This window comes from Polypterus senegalus, chromosome 11 (genome assembly GCF_016835505.1).
Source record: "Polypterus senegalus isolate Bchr_013 chromosome 11, ASM1683550v1, whole genome shotgun sequence".
NCBI lineage: Eukaryota > Metazoa > Chordata > Cladistia > Polypteriformes > Polypteridae > Polypterus > Polypterus senegalus.
In genome coordinates this window covers 164,775,046-164,791,994 of record NC_053164.1, presented here as the reverse complement: position 1 = coordinate 164,791,994, position 16,949 = coordinate 164,775,046, and the positions used below count along the sequence as shown (strand labels likewise).

General features: G+C 41.9%; 1 protein-coding gene across 1 annotated transcript in view; it reads right to left on the bottom strand.

The window, feature by feature from the left end:
• Positions 1–1,242, bottom strand: part of LOC120539682 (FYVE, RhoGEF and PH domain-containing protein 4-like) — a 343,618-nt gene extending 342,376 nt beyond the window's left edge. Inside the window, exon 1 of the mRNA XM_039770027.1 lies at positions 920–1,242. Coding sequence (XP_039625961.1) covers positions 920–995 — 76 coding nt within the window. The 5' untranslated portion in view covers positions 996–1,242. The remainder of the gene's footprint in view (positions 1–919) is intronic.
• Between the last annotated feature and the right edge of the window lie 15,707 nt (positions 1,243–16,949).

The following is a 16,949-nucleotide window of genomic DNA, read 5'->3' as shown; positions in this document are numbered from 1 at the left end:
GTGCTATAAAGGTTATTCAGTTATGCATGGTACGACGGCATACATTTTATGTAAAAATGTTTACTATATATATTATCTCATTTTTAATGTAGGTAGATCATTTCGACCTGGTCATTTTAGAAGTAGCTCGCAAGCCGAAAAAGTGTGGGCACCCCTGTTTTAAATGGTAAACGCAGGCCTATCGTCGTGGATGCATCAATCAGGTTGGTAAGTTTATTTGCAGTAAATATATGAACCTCAACAGTACTCAAATTTATACAAATATCTTTAAACCATTCAGTTATACGGTTACAGCTGACAACATTTAAATGTGATCCATTTTAATCATAATTCCATTGGCCATAACGCAAATTACAAATATAAGGGGGTTAAAGTATAAATGTAAAATAGAGGTCAAGTTAAAAAAAAAAAACGCCAGCTAATAAATAAATAACTATGGAACTAAGCAAATAAATTTGGTAAATGATAAAAAAAAAAACAACAACAAACAAAAAAAACAAAACTTTATCAGTAGTAAAATCCCCAATTCATCCTAAAGCTAAATACTTCTCAGCGAGGCCTCAACGCCATTCCAGAGCGCTTTATAAATCCACATCCATTTCTTTCAAGTCGAACACAGGCACAAAATTCAACACTCTGAGGTATGGACTGAACTGGCAGGCATATAGTTTGCAGTGTAAGAATGTTATGGAAAAAAGTTGAGCATGAGCAGGTAAAGTTCTGCAAAGCGACGTTTTTTTTTTCATTTTTCTAAACGCCGATTGGGCATCAGGCATACAGTGATCTTTATTAAGCCTTACTGATGTCAAAAATAAAGTGGAGCGAAGACAAGATCAGAATAAGATACGAGTCTTTCACGGAGATCGCATAACATAACACAAAGCTGATCGGGTGTTACGCTGTTGCCGGCGGATCTCACCTGTCTGGACCTGCGCAGTCTCTGGCAGGTATGGGTTGTTCTTCTTCCGAAATGCAGTCCTTCTGAAGTCCTCCATAGCTTTCCCATTAATGTTTAATCCAAGTCTCAAGGCGGATTTTTTTCTCTCTTCCGCGGCGCCTTCATGAAAAATGGTGCTTGATTGTAGGTCAATCTTAAATCAGTCCAAATCCCAACGGTGCCGTCTACTTGTCTTTGCAGGCCAAGCTGGCAGTACTCGCGGAAAAGTAGCGCGTTATATATCGTCTGCCTGCGAGCTCTCTTTTCTCGCTCTCTCCCTCCCTGTCGTCTTGCTTGTTAAATCTGAAATTGCCTGAGGCGCTTGCTTTGGCTTCGCAGTTTGCACTTATTCTTTCAAGAGTCTGCACTTTGCCCAGCCCCGTTCGACTACCGCAGTGAGGAGTACTTGTGCTCAGGTGAGTGCGGCAGACGACCGTAGGTCTTATTTAGACTAGAAACTGAATATGCAAAAAAATAAAAAATAAAAATAAATAATCGCCCGAACACTATAAAACCTCAAAATTGATGTATATTAAAGGCGCTGAAAAACTTTAATTCAACTCAACAAACATGTAATTTTAAGGCTCTCCATCCAAATAGAAAATTCGGCATGCTTAATAAAGTAAGAAAGTAGGAAAGTAAGAAAACGAAGTCACGAAAGCAATCGTTCCACATAATCACTTCGTTTATTGGACCTCTTTATTGGTGTTATGGCAGAACACAATTCTGGAAATATAGGACCTCTAGAACCTGATCCACGCACTGATTTTTTTTCTTTACCTGATTATATTTGTTTTACATTTATTCATATTCTTGAAAAATGCACCAGTGTCCTGTGTTTTTTTTTTGTAATCCGTATGCCCCAACTCAAATGTTCTCCACCCATTTTCCCAAATTGCTACGAAAAAAATAAACTGTACTATAATAAATGCAGTACTATGCATGTGGGGTATAGTTCGGGACTGGTCGTTACGTTCAGGTACGCACCGGTCCTATTATGATGTGATAGGAAAAGTCTAATGCATTCATTATCCAAACCGCTATATCCTAACTACAGGGTGACGGGGGTCTGCTGGAGCCAATCCTAATCAACACAGGGCGCAAGCAGGAAACAAACCCTGGGCAGGGCGCCAGCCCACCGCAGGGCGCACACACTAGGGACAATTTAGGATCGCCAATGCACCTAACCTGCATGTCTTTGGACTGTGGGAGGAAACCCACGCAGACACAGGGAGAACATGCAGGAAGGACCCGGGAAGCGAACCTGGGTCTCCTAACTGCGAGACAGCTGCGCTACCACTGCGCCACCGTGCCGCCCTTAGGGGAAAAATCGGGTTTCCAAAATGAATAGCAGAGCCACAATTGTATGTTAAAAGGTTGACATTTGCTGGAAGGAGAGACTAACACATTTACGATGCTGCAGCGCCCCGTTGCGGGTGAGCAGTCAAAATGCGAGTCATATGTATATTTCCGAACTTGGTGGTGTACAGATTTCCTGAAGTCAGGCTGTTCTCATTAACCACTCAGACCCCGTTAGTTTCCCTACTCTGGTACTTTAAGGTGGTATCATTATGGAGATCTGCGTTACTGCCATCAATTCAAATGCACAGGACACTCTTTATTCGTTCCATTATTTTCATTTTATGTCATTCGCTTGTGATTTTATTGGGACAATGTGGATTGAGTAACATTAATATTGTGTTTCCAATCTAAGATATAAGGAATAATTGTGATGTTAAATGTATTTTTTGCTTTTTCCATTACTTGGTATTGTACCTGGGTAGCACAGTGGTTTGTGTTTCAGCCTCACTGTCTCTGCAGAATATGTATATTTCCCCTGTCATGAATATATTTTTTTTCAGGTATGCCATTCCTCCCACAGTACAATAATGTGAAGATTAGGTTGATTGGCAGCTCCATATCTCAATAATTATTCACTTTTACTGTCATAAGTTGTTCAGGCTACTCAAACTGAACTTTGCTGTTTTACTAAGTGTTCATCTACTGGTCTTAGTAGTTTCTGTCATGGAGTTATAACTAGAAGCTTGTGCTAGCACTTTGTTTCTGTACTCAACAACAAATAATAAATAAAAATGAATTTAATTGAAATGAGTTGGCGTGGCGTAACTGGGTGTACCCTGAAGTGAATTGACAGTCTGTCCAAGGCTAGATCCTGCCTTGTGTCTAGTGCTGGCTGGCTGTGACAAGGAGTATCATACCAAACCCTTCATCCCCCAGTGTATAACTAGCGCTATACTGTACACCAACACAGTGAAGTACTGCGCCTGTACACACTAAGCAGTGTGGTGATGTCACTGATCTGGACCTGCAAAAAGAGGCTACTAGTAAATAATGGAGTTGCCAAAGAGTCAATCTACTTATGGTTGTGTAATGATAGATTTTGTGGCCTTGGAGATGACTAACTTGAGGTGTAACATTTAAAGCACCGGCCCACCTGTTTCTAAACTTGTCAATTACATTCTGTATGTGTGTTTTTTGGTAAGTTTCATAGCACATCAGTGTGATGAAGGCTTCATGGCAGTTAAGTCAGTGACCAGAGAGGTATTTAACTTGGCACAGAAAATGTATGCAAATTAAGAACTAACTGCAATGTAACCAATAGGCATTAACAGTAATATTTAAATTAGTTCTCAAATGGACCAACATAATATACAGGGTATCATCTAATTTATTTGCACTCTATAAATATTTGAAAATAGTAGAAACACAAAATCTAACCACCCTCCCAAAAACAGGTATTTTCCTTTTACCTTGAGCTCTGTAAAATTTGTGTCTTCTGCTTTGATTGTGACAGTGAGTCAAGTGGTAAAGGAGCCTACCAGTAACTTTACAGGCTTTTCGTGTTATGCCACATTACACTACCTACTTATGCATATAGTGTTCAGTGCAGTACATAAAGGAAATAATTTTCTAAATATATTTGAATTATATGTTGAAAACAGTGCATTGTAGATTCAATTTTTTTTTTTTTTTTACAAGATACAAGATTTTCTCTCTCTTGTCTCATCTTCTATTTTCTGAAATTGCTTTTCCTGGGGAAGGTCGCAGTTGCAGCAGGCCAAGCAAATCAACCCAGGCTCCCTTGTCTCCAGCTACATATTCCATCTCTTCCGGTAGAATTCACCAAGCATTCTCAAAACATCTTAGGGACATAATCCATCAAGCGTGTCCTGGGCCTGCCACAGGGTCTCCACTTAGTAGGACATGCCTCGTGCCAGGCCATCTTAATCCATGGGCACAGTGTGCATTGGCTGGAAGCCCCAGGAGCATAGGGGCCCAAAATGTTTCAGATGCCTATGTATGTTTCTGCTTTGATATCAGTACAGGGGCCCCAGCACCCTACTGGGCCTATTATGCTGTTAAGATGGCCCTGCCTGGAGTACCTCTAGGATGATTCTTACGAAATTCAACTGGGCCCTCCTGAGCAGTGACTGCAGTTCTGTGAGTACTGTCCTGGTCCTTGGTGGTGGGTCGGGAGCAGAGTCTAAAGACAAAGCTCTCGGTTTACCGGTCATTCTATGGTACATCCTAAGTTAAGGCCATGAACAGTGGGTAACAACCAAAAGAGTGAGATTGCATTAACAAGCAGCAGAAGTGAGGTTTATTTGCAGGTTGGCTTGGCTGACACTACATGAGAGGGTTCTAAACCTTTTTTTTGTGATCAAATTTTTGTTAAAAGAATAAATGGAGGAAAAAGATAAAAACAGGATATCCTGTGTTATAATGCTCCCAGATGAGCACCAGGTGTTCCCAGCATTCCCTCCTTGGCCATGCCCCAGCGTGGCGGAAGTGCCGGCTGTCCTCCCGGCAGCTCTCCGGGCGCCACACCAGGGTGATCGCCCCCTTGCGGTCTGGAGGAGGCACACGCCCTCCTCTGGTCCTCCAAGGCGTCCCGGCCGGGCTCCCGCCCCGGCCGAGGACCACACGGGATAAACCGGCATCGGGCGCGCCTGGCGGTGCCCGGGTCCCTACAGGGCTGGGCTTCCAAGCCCTGTACCAGGCCCCAACATAACCAGGACGGACGTGTATATATATATATATATATATATATATATATATATATATATATGTGTGTATATGTGTGTGTGTATATATATATATATATATATATATATGTGTATATATATATATATATATATATATATATATATGTGTGTGTGTGGATATGTATATATACATATGTTTATATATATATATATGTGTGTGTATATATATTGTGGTGGATTGCCGGCATTTTACTCCGGCCCTCACCCCCAGGCCGCCAGGAGAAGCTCTCCCGAGAGCATATATGGGCCCCGAATTCCAGCAGGGCCTCATGGACTATGGAGTTTTTATACACAGCCCTGCTGGATACCTTGGGGGCCACTGGGAGTCGCTGTCGGAAGCCAGTGGACTCATTTGTGCACCATGACCCGGAAGTTCGTCACAGGAAGAGCGACGGGCTTCCGGGGTGAAGAAAAGTACGGTTTACTCTGACCCGGAAGGAATAAGGACTTATAGAACTGTTGGGCAGAAACACTTCCGGGTCAGGAGGAATAAAAGGACTCTGGGAACTCCCAGACAACGAGCTGAGCTGGGTGGTAGGAGGGCAACGCGTCTGGGAGTGGAGGATTGTGATTATTATTGGTTTATTATTGTTATTGTGATTTATGAATATAGTGGAGTGGAGGGTGCTTGGTGCAAATTATTATAATAAATATAATTATTGTGGCAATTTTACCAGGTGTTTGGCGTGGTACCTGAGGGTTCAAGGGAGCACTACTGCCCCCTACTGCGACAATATATATATATATATATATATATACATGACAGCAACACTCATCACTCACAACAACGACAAAATAATTACATTGACAATCATGTTACGTTATTTTCAAAATGTTTCCTTTTCTTTTTCATTGCTTCTTTAACACACTACTTCTCCGCTGCGAAGCGCGGGTATTTTGCTAGTACTAAGATATTTTGCATGTGTGGTAGAAAAATGCAGTTTGAAGTTGTGCTCCTGATGCGTAGCTGCTGGTAAGAAGCTGGGAGGAGAGAGGTATACACGTTGCCTCTGGCCCCGGGTGAATGGATTGTGGCTGGAGTCCACGTTGCCAAATGGTGGAAATGGCTGCTGAAATAATGAGATAAACTTCAGTATCGTGAAAGAATATAAGCGATCATGTGACTGTTTGTTATTATTGTCTCGCTGCCTACTGAACAGAGTTGGCAATTAACATCCTAGCATCAACATACAGTGTTAATAACACTGCTTAGTGATAAAATACTGAAGGGAATCCACACCACAGTCCTGGAAGATGCCCTGGAGGATGACTTAAAGCAAAAAAAGTTTAGAGCCAGTCTCCTTTCAAAATGGCAGAATATCACAACAATGTTTTACTTTGTGCTTTTTTCCTTTTTAAAACGACAACATTTATTTATATAGTCTTTTTACGTTCATTTATTTTGCAACCACTTCATGGCCATCTTATAACACATCATGCGTGCATCAGCTTCATACTTAAAAGTCATGGGTACAAAATCGGCAGGCATTGCACTGTTTTGTGCTTTTTGAACTATGATCAATGTTCTCAACAATTGTTTTTCAAGCCTTGCCTGTATATCACAAGTGCTCACATAGTTATGGATTGCATAAGCCCATATTAAATTAATGAGAAACACTTGGCATTCATGGAACCGATTGAGCCTTGATTGTAAAACAAGGCTCATCTATGTGAAATTTATAAAATCAAGACTTGGCTATGGATAAGCAGGATTCATGGAATATCCCCAGACATCACTGGTATTTGTGCTGCTATTGTTACTGATTTTGTCACTAGCTCAGTGGTAGCCTTTCATCTGTTGTTGAATGCTCTTTGTTTTGATCATTGTATTAAATTACATCTCTGATATGTTGAGCCCATTGTCATGTTTATTTTGATCGGTGTACTTTAGCTAATTACTTATACCCTAATTGTATTTTTCTGTGTCAACATTTTGTACCATTGCTAATGTTGTTAGTAATCTTATTTGTTCATATCCAAGTCTGTTCAAATTGTAGCATTGACTGTAGTGCTTCAGCTTGAAGTTTTGGGTTTAGTATTACTTCTGGTCCAAAATACTATGTTTATAGACCTAATCATCATCAAAACTACAGACTCCCTTCATTATCTAGGTACACAACGTGGTGCTCAAATTACCACTGTCCTCTGTGCCCTGTGACAATGTTTAAACCCACAACATTAGCACGGGCAAAGAGACACATACAAGAGTATTTCAAAGATCCAAGAGGACTGTGGGAAAAGGATCTCTTACTCAACATCTCAGAAAAGGAGTGGAAGGTAGCAATGTAGAGAATTCATTTGAGCTCCATATGCACAAAGCATATAATTATTCAACTCAAAATTATATATCGAGCACATCTCTCAGGGCAAGATCCAACCTGTGATTGTTGCAATCAAGTTCCAGCCTCACTGGGTCACATGTTTTAGGCCTGCACTAAATTAACATCATTCTGGACCAAAATCTTTAAATGCCTTTTAGACAGCCTTGGTGTCACAATCCCTCCTAACTCATTAACAGCTATGTTTGATGTACTTCCACATGGGCTTAACGTGGAGAAGGACAAACAAACTGTGATTGCCTTCACTACACTATTGGCATGTATACTTATCTTGGTCAACTGGAAGAATCCTAACTCTCCTATTCTAAGTCAGTGGGTAGCTGATGTTATATACCATCTGAAACTGGAAAAAATCTAATTCGCACTTAGAGAATCCATGCAGATCCTTTTCAAAACCTGGCAGGAGGTAATCAATAACATTTTAGAATAAGCATTTAATTTGAGGAAGCAGGTTCTCTCCCCTCTTTTACTCCATTTATCTTTAATCATTTATTAATTTATCTATTTACTTATTTTTACTAGCTTAAAGTTTTACTCTGCAGGCCTAGCTCTCTTTCTCAAGGGTGGGGGTTGATTTGATTCAAACCTTTTTTTTTTTTTTGTAAAACTTGAGTTATTTGTATGGAATGGTCTTTGATTTTAATAAGTTGAAGAACGGAATTAAATTCTAAGGTATCATAACTATAAAGTACATTACTTGTAGCATTTAGTTTATGTTAACATAGTGAACATCTGCTCAAAAAACACTATTTGGAGAGGTGCGATTATCAATCATTTCCACAGTTGTTGAGAGATATCATAAGTGGGGTCCCCTCCTTCATCTATTCCGATGAAAGTACCAAACACCTCAGAAGACAGCCAGCTGGCTGAAACACCACAAGTCTTGCCTTCACCACTGGAACCAAGGACTAATGAGCCTACACTGATTTGGATTGTGATTGTTGATTAGCAGCAGTAGTACAGTAGTTTGTTTTATTATTCAAAGAAATAATGAATAATCAACTTCCAGACTGACAGTTGATGTGGCTACTCAGTGGATATCCTCAGCTAGACTACTTTGGGGGAGCTGGAGGTCAGAATTTCATTTCATTATTGGTAATTGTTTAAAAATATTTAGACTTTTCTCCTCATGTTTTTCCTGAGAGGGTTGGAGTCTAGTTTTTATTCTTTAATATTCTTTAAATTTACTGTATTTGTGGGAGTTCAATAAAAAGGTAGTCTTCTTTGATCTTTCTATTAAAACGAAATTCATTTTTCCATATATTGTTATGAACAAACTTGTAGAATTTTATTCATTTCATTTTTAATATCCAAAGACAGTGCCTAGTGAACTTCCGGTCTCACTGTGAATGACTGCACTCAGACTGTTTTGCAATCTTGGAGCCCAAGTGAGGAACCAATGAGGACAGCATTCCACAGCCGGACCAAAACAGAAAATGAGGAAGATGTGCATCCGTTGTCACCACACATCCATCTATACACAAGATTTATAGCTGGAGGCCATTTCTTGATGATTCATTGATCCACAATAACAAACGTTCCAGGAGAATTGGATTATAGAAAGAATGTTTTCAAGAAATCTAAGAGATATGTGAAAATCTTTCTAAGATAGATAGATAATATATTAATCCCAAGGGGAAATTTACATAATCCAGCAGCAGTATACTGATACAAAAAAAAACAATATTAAAGAGTAATAAAATGTAATGTAAAAACAGACAATAACTTTGAATAATGTTAGCATTTACTCCTCCGGGTGGAATTGAACAGTCGCATAGTGTGGGGGAGGAACGATCTCCTCAGTTTGTCAGTGGAGCAAGACAGTGACAAAAGTCTGTCAATGAAGGTACTTCTCTGTCTGGAGATGACACTGTTAAGTGGATGCAGTGAATTCTTCATGATTGACAGGAGTTTGCTTAGTGCCCGTCGCTCTGCTACAGATGTTAAACTGTCCAACTTTATTCCTACAATAGAGCCTGCCTTTCTAACAAGTTTGTCTAGGCGTGAGATGTCCTTCTTCTTTATGCTGACTCTCCAGCACACCACCGCGTAGAAGAGGGCACTCGCCACAACCGTCTGGTAGAACATCTGCAGCATCTTATTGCAGATGTTGAAGGACGCCAACCTTCTAAGGAAGTATAGTCGGCTCTGACCTTTCTTACACAGAGCATCAGTATTGGCAGACCAGTCTAATTTGTCATCCAGCTGCACTCCCAGGTATTTATAGGTCTGTACCCTCTGCACACAGTCACCTCTGATGATCACAGGGTCCATGAGGGGCTTGGGCCTCCTAAAATCCACCACCAGTTCCTTGGTCATGCTGGGGTTCAGGTGTAAGTGGTGTGAGTTGCACCATTTAACAAAGTCTTTGATTAGCTTCCGGTACTCCTCCTCCTGCCCACTCCTGATGCAGCCCACGATAGCAGTGTCATCTGCAAACCTTTGCACGTGGCAGGACTCTGAGTCGTATTGGAAGTCTGATGTATATAGGCTGAACAGGACCAGAGAAAGTAGTCCTGCAGTCCCCTGCGGCGCTCCTGTGTTACTGACCACAATGTCAGACGCACATACTGAGGTCTGTCTGTAAAATAGTCCATGATCCATGCTACCAGGTGTGAGTCTACTAGTTAGAACCTTGCAATGACTCTGTAGTTAGAACATAATGTGGCAAACGCAGACGCAGTATTGCATGATTGGCTAAGAATGTTCGAATGCTTCAGTGACGCCACTGGACGGCCGAGTATAGTAAGTTGGTGTTGGTTCAAGCAGATAACAGTAAGTTTGGTTGGTTTTTGGAACGTTGGTTTGGTGGGACATACTTTCCAGGACTAACATCATCGACTGACTTAAACCCTTGGACAGCTCCGGAACCGTAAGTAATTTAGAACGTATCGCCATTTGCTTAGTACATCGAAATCTATCTTTGGGCAGTTCGGTTTTAGCATTCTTCCTTCTGACATCTATTGGCAAACTGAGTAATGATGGTTGGATATTAACAACGGTCATTGTTTAAATTTTAGCCAATCTCAGATCTAAAATGACCACGGCAACATAATTATTACTCCGACTCTGATTAGAGTTGTAAAATACAGTTTGTTTTGAAAATTTGTTTGCCGGAAAAAATCAAATGAGGTGCGCTGAAGAGCTGAGCTCACGTCTCGCAGCCCCGTTTAAACAGGAACCTCTTCATTACATCAGCCGAAAAGTTCTATTTTAAGCACAAATCACTGCCATGATAATAAAATAATTTCAAGGACTTAAAAAAACAAATAATTCTTTGCAGAGAAAGTATGGATTTCACAAATGTAGAATTTGTAGCCCGATTCGATCGGGCTCCCAGTCGCTAGTAAGTAAATAAATATAACTAGAATCCTAGGAATAAATAGAGACAGTGGCAGAAGTATATGTGCAGGTAGCAGTGGAGGTGACACAAGGCTACTACTGATTGTTCATGAGTCTGATTGCAGATGGGTAGAAACTGTCCCTGCAACCTGGAGGTGTGCGAACGAATGGACTTTAGTCGCTTCCCCGATGGGAGGAGGGTGAAAAGTGACAGTGCAGGGTGGCTGGGGTCCCGCCTGATATGGTATCTTTCCTGAGACAGCATGTAGTGTGGATGTAATGGATCGCAAGAAGCTGTGTGCCCGTGATCTGATGTGCTTTGTTCACCACACACTGCAGAGCTCTGCAGTCCTGAACTGAGCAGTTGCTGTACCAGAAAGTGATGCATCCTGTCAGGATGGACTCGATAGTACACCTGTAGAATCTGCAAAAGGTCATTGGGGACATCCGGGCTTTACTCAGCCTCCTGAGGAAGTAGAGGCGTTGTTGGGCTTTCTTGACTACTGCTGCAGTGTGGCTTGACCATTTAAGGTCATCAGTGAGGGTGACTCCAAGGAACCTAAAGCTGCTGACCTGCTCCACAGCCTCATCTCCGATTCAGATGGGGCTGTGCTCTGTTGCCTGTTTGCGGAAATCCACAATCATTTCCTTAGTTTTGCTAACGTTGAGGGTGAGGTTGTTGTCCTGACACCATTCTGACAGGAGTCTGACCTCCTCCCTATAGGCTGTCTCATCGTCCTCGCTGATCAGACCTATTACAGTGGTATCATCAGCAAACTTCAGGATGGTGTTAGAGCTGTACTTAACTACGCAGTCATGGGTGTAGAGAGATTAAAGCAGGGAGCTAAGCATGCTGCCCTGCGGGGTGCCAGTTTTGATGGTGATGATGGAGGTGGTTTTTCCACCAATATGCACTTGCTGAGGTCTGCCGGTGAGGAAGTCCAGTACCCAGTTGCACAGTGAAGAGCTAAGCCCCAGATCCAGGAGTTTAGTGATGAGCTGGAATGGAATGACAGTGTTAAATGCAGAGCTGTAGTCCACAAACAGCAGCCTGGCATAACAGTTCTTGTTCTCCAGATGAGACTGTCAGGGATGATGTCCTTGATGTGTTCTAGCACCAGCCCCTCAAAGAACTTCATGGCTATGGGAGTAAGTGCTACTGGGCGGTAATCATTAGGGCAGTCTACTTTATTTTTCTTTGGGACAGGGATGATGGCTGTGTGCTTGAAGCAGGTGGGGACAGATGAAACTCTCAGAGAGGTGTTAAAAATATCAAGTAAAGACAGCAGCTAGCTGGTTGCAACATGTTTTTAAAACACGACCTGAGACTCCGTCTGGCCGGATGCTTTGCGGATGCTGAGTTGGGAAAATGTCTTCCTCACGTCATCCTCGGAGAGCCTCAGGCTGGAGTCTTGCAGCACTGCAGGGGGTTGCACGGGCCTGTCCATGTTAGCGAGCTCAAAGCGAGTGAAAAACACGTTCAACTCATCCGGGAGTGAAGCAGCAATAACTGTGGCCGTGTGTGTCAGGGGTTTGTAGTCTGTGATCAGCAGAATCCCCTGCCACATCCGACGAGCGTCTGCTGTCCATTTTGTGGGAGTACTGGCGCTTTGCGTATTTAATGGTTTTTCGGAGATCGTTGTATGCCTGTGCATCTCCGGAGTGAAACACACTGCTGCGCTCACAGATCCGCTGGCATACTTCAGCACACATCCAGGGCTTCTGGTTGGGAAATACGCGTACAGACTTTGTGGGTACACAGTCATCCACACATATCCTGATGAAGCCTGTGACAACTGCAGCATGCTTGTCCAGATTTTCAGAGGACTCTTTGAAAACATCCTAATCCACAGATTCAAAGGAGTCCCTAAGTTTCTCCTCCGCTTCCGGGGTCCAACAGAGCACCTCTCGCAAGACCAGCTCTGCGCGCATCAACTGCTTCTTGTAAACAGGGAGGAGCAGCACAGAGTGGTGGTCTGACTGCCCGAGGTTCGGCCGCGTGAGTGAGCGATATGTGTTTTTGTGTGTGGTGTAGCAGTGGTCCAACGTATTAGCACCCCTGGTGGGATAGGAGATGTGTTGGTAGTATTTGGGGTAAACAGACCTAAAGCTTGCTTTGTTGAAGTCCCCGACGATGATAACCAGACCTTCGGGGTGCGTGTTTTCACAGTCCGTAATGAGGAATACAGTTCCTTAAGTGCGGTGCTGGTGTTTGCTTGCGGGGGGATGAAAACAGCCGCCATGTGTACAGCTGTAAACTCCCTGAGCAGGTAAAGCGGACGGCACTTGATGATCAGAGACTCCAGGTCTGGTGAACAGCTTTGTGAAATGACTTCCACATCTGTACACCATGTGTTGTTGATGAGGAAACATACCCCGCCACCTCTCTTTTTCCCGGAGGAGACTGAGCAATCAGCGCGGTGAATAGAGAAGCCGTCTGGCTGGACAGCCGAATCCGGTGTGCAGGCGGTGAGCCATGTTTCTGTGAGGCAGAAAGCACAACAGTTATGCAGATCTCGCTGAAAACAAAGTTTACCACTGAGATCGTCTAGTTTGTTGTCCAGAGATTGGGCATTGGCCAGGAAAATGCTAGGCAGTGGAAGTCGCAGTCCTCAGCGTTTCGTCCTTGCTTGGATCCCAGCACGCCAGCCACGTTTTCTCCTCCGCGTCCTCCAGGCGTGGTCGGGTGGGTCGTGTCCGCCACCTTGGTCTCGAGTTACTGTGGCGAGCAGCCCCTGGTTGATAACTTCAAAAGTAGCGACTTGTGCCTTTGTTGCTCCAGTGTTTACCAGTGTTGTACGGTCGCACTTAATAAAACAGCGAACAGGCAGTACAAACAGCGACAATAACAAAAATACAGACAGAAAAATGAAAAGTCCGTGAGGAGTAGCGCGCAACACGTTGCCTCTCTCCGGCGCCATGAGTAATTTCATGTCACGTCTTCTCATTGTCTTCTAAACTCAGTTCATCCAATGAAATGCCTCCTGAATACTTCAAGTGAAATTTGTGAGGCTTTTGCCATATTTTTTAAACAAAATAAATATTAGAAGTAACATAGTACAGCTCTCCAAAAAGAATCCTGTTGAACCTCAGCATGCTCTTTGTAAAGTATCACATTTATTCACTAAAACAGGTTTACCTGAACTCCATAGATAAATTTATCAACTTTAATCCTTTACTTGTGTCCTTGACCCAGTCCCAACAGGATTTTTCAAAGAAATCTTGGATGTCCTAATTAATAGTATACTTGACATAGCAAACTCCTCATTAGCTACGGGGTTCTTTCCTAAAGCTCTGCTCAAGAAAAATAATCTTGACTCCTCTATACTTGACAACTTTTGGCCTTTCTTAAGTCTAGAAAAAGGTGATTTTTAAACAGTTAAATGATTACTTGAATAAACATTCTGTTCTTGATAAGGTTCAGTCAGGTTTTAGAACAAATCATAGTACAGAAACTGCACAGGTTAAAGTAGTAAATAATTTGTGGGTTAATGCAGACAGAGGTCACATAACTGTTCTTGTTCTCCTAGACCTGAATGACTGCCCAGATTAAATAGGCTGAAATCAAATCACCTGGGGCCTCATGTATAAACGGTGCATACGCACAGAAATGTTGCATACGAACGTTTCCACATTAAAATAGCTTTGTATAAAACCTAAACTTGGAGTAAAGCCACACACATTTCCACGGTACCTCATACCCTGTCGTAAACAAGTTCTCCGCTCAGTTTTGCAGACTGGTGGCACCCAGCGTCAAAGCAATGCTACTGTTCCTGTGTGGTTTGCTGACGCGGCTTTATAAATACACTGAAATTAACCACATATTGCTTATTAGTTTAATGCATCTGATTGTAATTAACCTGTAACAATATAATGGTCCACAGAATGATCAAACTATTCTAAATACCATAGCTGCTTTAGCGTTGTTACTCTCACTGCACTTTCTTCTTCTTCTTTCAGCTGCTTCCATTAGGGGTTGCCACAGCGGATCATCTTTTTCCATATTACTCTCACTCCGCCACTCGGAGCAGCTGATCGGAAAGAGAATTATCGGTATACATCATCAAGCATACGCTGCCTCAGCCATGCTGTCTATTGAACTGCTTCTCACACAGCAAACACTTCAAAACCTTTACTGTATGTACTTTGCGGTTCAGAAACAGTTTCATCCCAAGAGCTCTAAACGAGTCCATTAACTGCTCCTTGTAGTACTGTTTGTAATTATAATTACAGTTACCTCACTGTAAACTTGCGATACAGTTATAATATTGCACAACCTGAGCCACTTTATAAAGTGCATATTTACATATGATGACAATATAATTTTTAAGATGAAATGCAGCAAAATATGTTTATTATATTATACAGATAAAACTTTAACTTTATTTAAATAATCAATATTGTTATTATTTAAAGGACATGGTGTCGCTACGCTAGCAAGGGTCTGGCTCTCTGTTCACGGATTGTTCCTGCCTCACACTGTATGCTTCACTGGGACTGGCGTGAAGGATAGGATAATTAAACATGTACTACGAAGATATTTCAATGTTCCTTAAAAGTTTTGAAGAATCGGCGTTCTAAGCTTACAGATGGCTTAATGTCCATTACAGAGCTGATTGTGTGGCGATCGGTTACTTGGAGAAAGAAAACAAAGGACAGGAATTGGGGGTTAGTACATTTGAAAGAGACAGTACTGCTGCAATAAATTATTTCATCAAAGGTCGCGCACAATCACTGTGCCACCATGTTAAAAATGTTTAATAACATGCTTTAACTCCTGTCATCATGAAAATATCACATATACATTTCAGTATTTTAATTATTCAGAGAGCTGTAATATCACGAATGTAATGGATTCTGTGTCCTGTCAGAGGAAGAGAAAGCCAGTTAAAGAAGCACGTAGTGATTCACACACATAGAGCACATAGAAGAACACATACAAAACAAAGCATTTAACGTACTACAGTTAGGCCCATAAATAGTTGGACAGAGACAACTTTTTTCTAATTTTGGTTCTGTACATTACCACAATGAATTTTAAATGAAACTACTCAGATACAGTTGAAGTACAGACTTTCAGCTTTAATTCAACAGGTTGAACAAAAAGATTGCATAAAAATGTGAGTAAAAAGTAATTGGACAAATTAAATAACTGGAAATAAAATGTTCATTTCTAATACAGTACTTGGTTGAAAACCCTTTGCTGGCAATGACAGCCTGAAGTCTTGAACTCATGGACATCACCAGATGCTGGGTTTCCTCCTTTTTAATGCTCTGCCAGGCCTTTACTGCAGCGGCTTTCAGTTGCTGTTTGTTTGTGGGCCTTTCTGTCCGAAGTTTAGTCTTCAACAAGTGAAATGCATGCTCAGTTGGGTTAAGATCAGGTGACTGACTTGGCCATTCAAGAATTTTCCACTTCTTTGCTTTAATAAAGTCCTGGGTTGCTTTGGCTGTATGTTTTGGGTCATTGTCCATCTGTATCATGAAACGCCGCCCAATCAATTTGACTGCATTTAGCTGGATTTGAGCAGACAGTATGTCTCTGAACACCTCAGAATTAATTCGGTTACTTCTGTCCTGTGTCACATCATCAATAAACACTAGTGTCCCAGTGCCACTGGCAGCCATGCACGCCTAAGCCATCACACTGCCTCCACCGTGTTTTACAGATGATGTGGTATGCTTTGGATAATGAGCTGTTCCACGCCTTCTCCATATTTTTTTCTTGCCATCATTCTGGAAGAGGTTGATCTTGGTTTCATCTGTCCAAAGAATGTCTTTCCAGAACTGTGCTGGGTTTTTTAGATGTTCTTTAACAAAGTCCAATCTAGCCTTTCTATTTTTGAGGCTTATGAGTGACTTGCACCTTGCAGTGCACCCTCTGTATTTACTTTCATGCAGTCTTCTCTTTATGGTAGACATGGATATCAATACGCCTACCCCCTGGAGAGTGTTGTTCACTTGGATGGCTGCTGTGAAGGGGTTTCTCTTCATCATGGAAATGATTCTGCGATCATCCACCACTGTTGTCTTTCGTGGACGTCCAGGTCTTTTTGCGTTGCTGAATTCACCAGTGCTTGCTTTCTTTCTCAGGATGTACCAAACTGTAGATTTTGCCACTCGTAATATTGTAGCAGTTTTTCGGATGGGTTTTTTTTGTTTTCGCAGCTTAAGGATGGCTTCTTTCACCTGCATGGAGAGCTCCTTTGACCGCATGTTGTCTGTTCACAGCAAAATCTTCCACATGCAAGCACCAAACTTCAA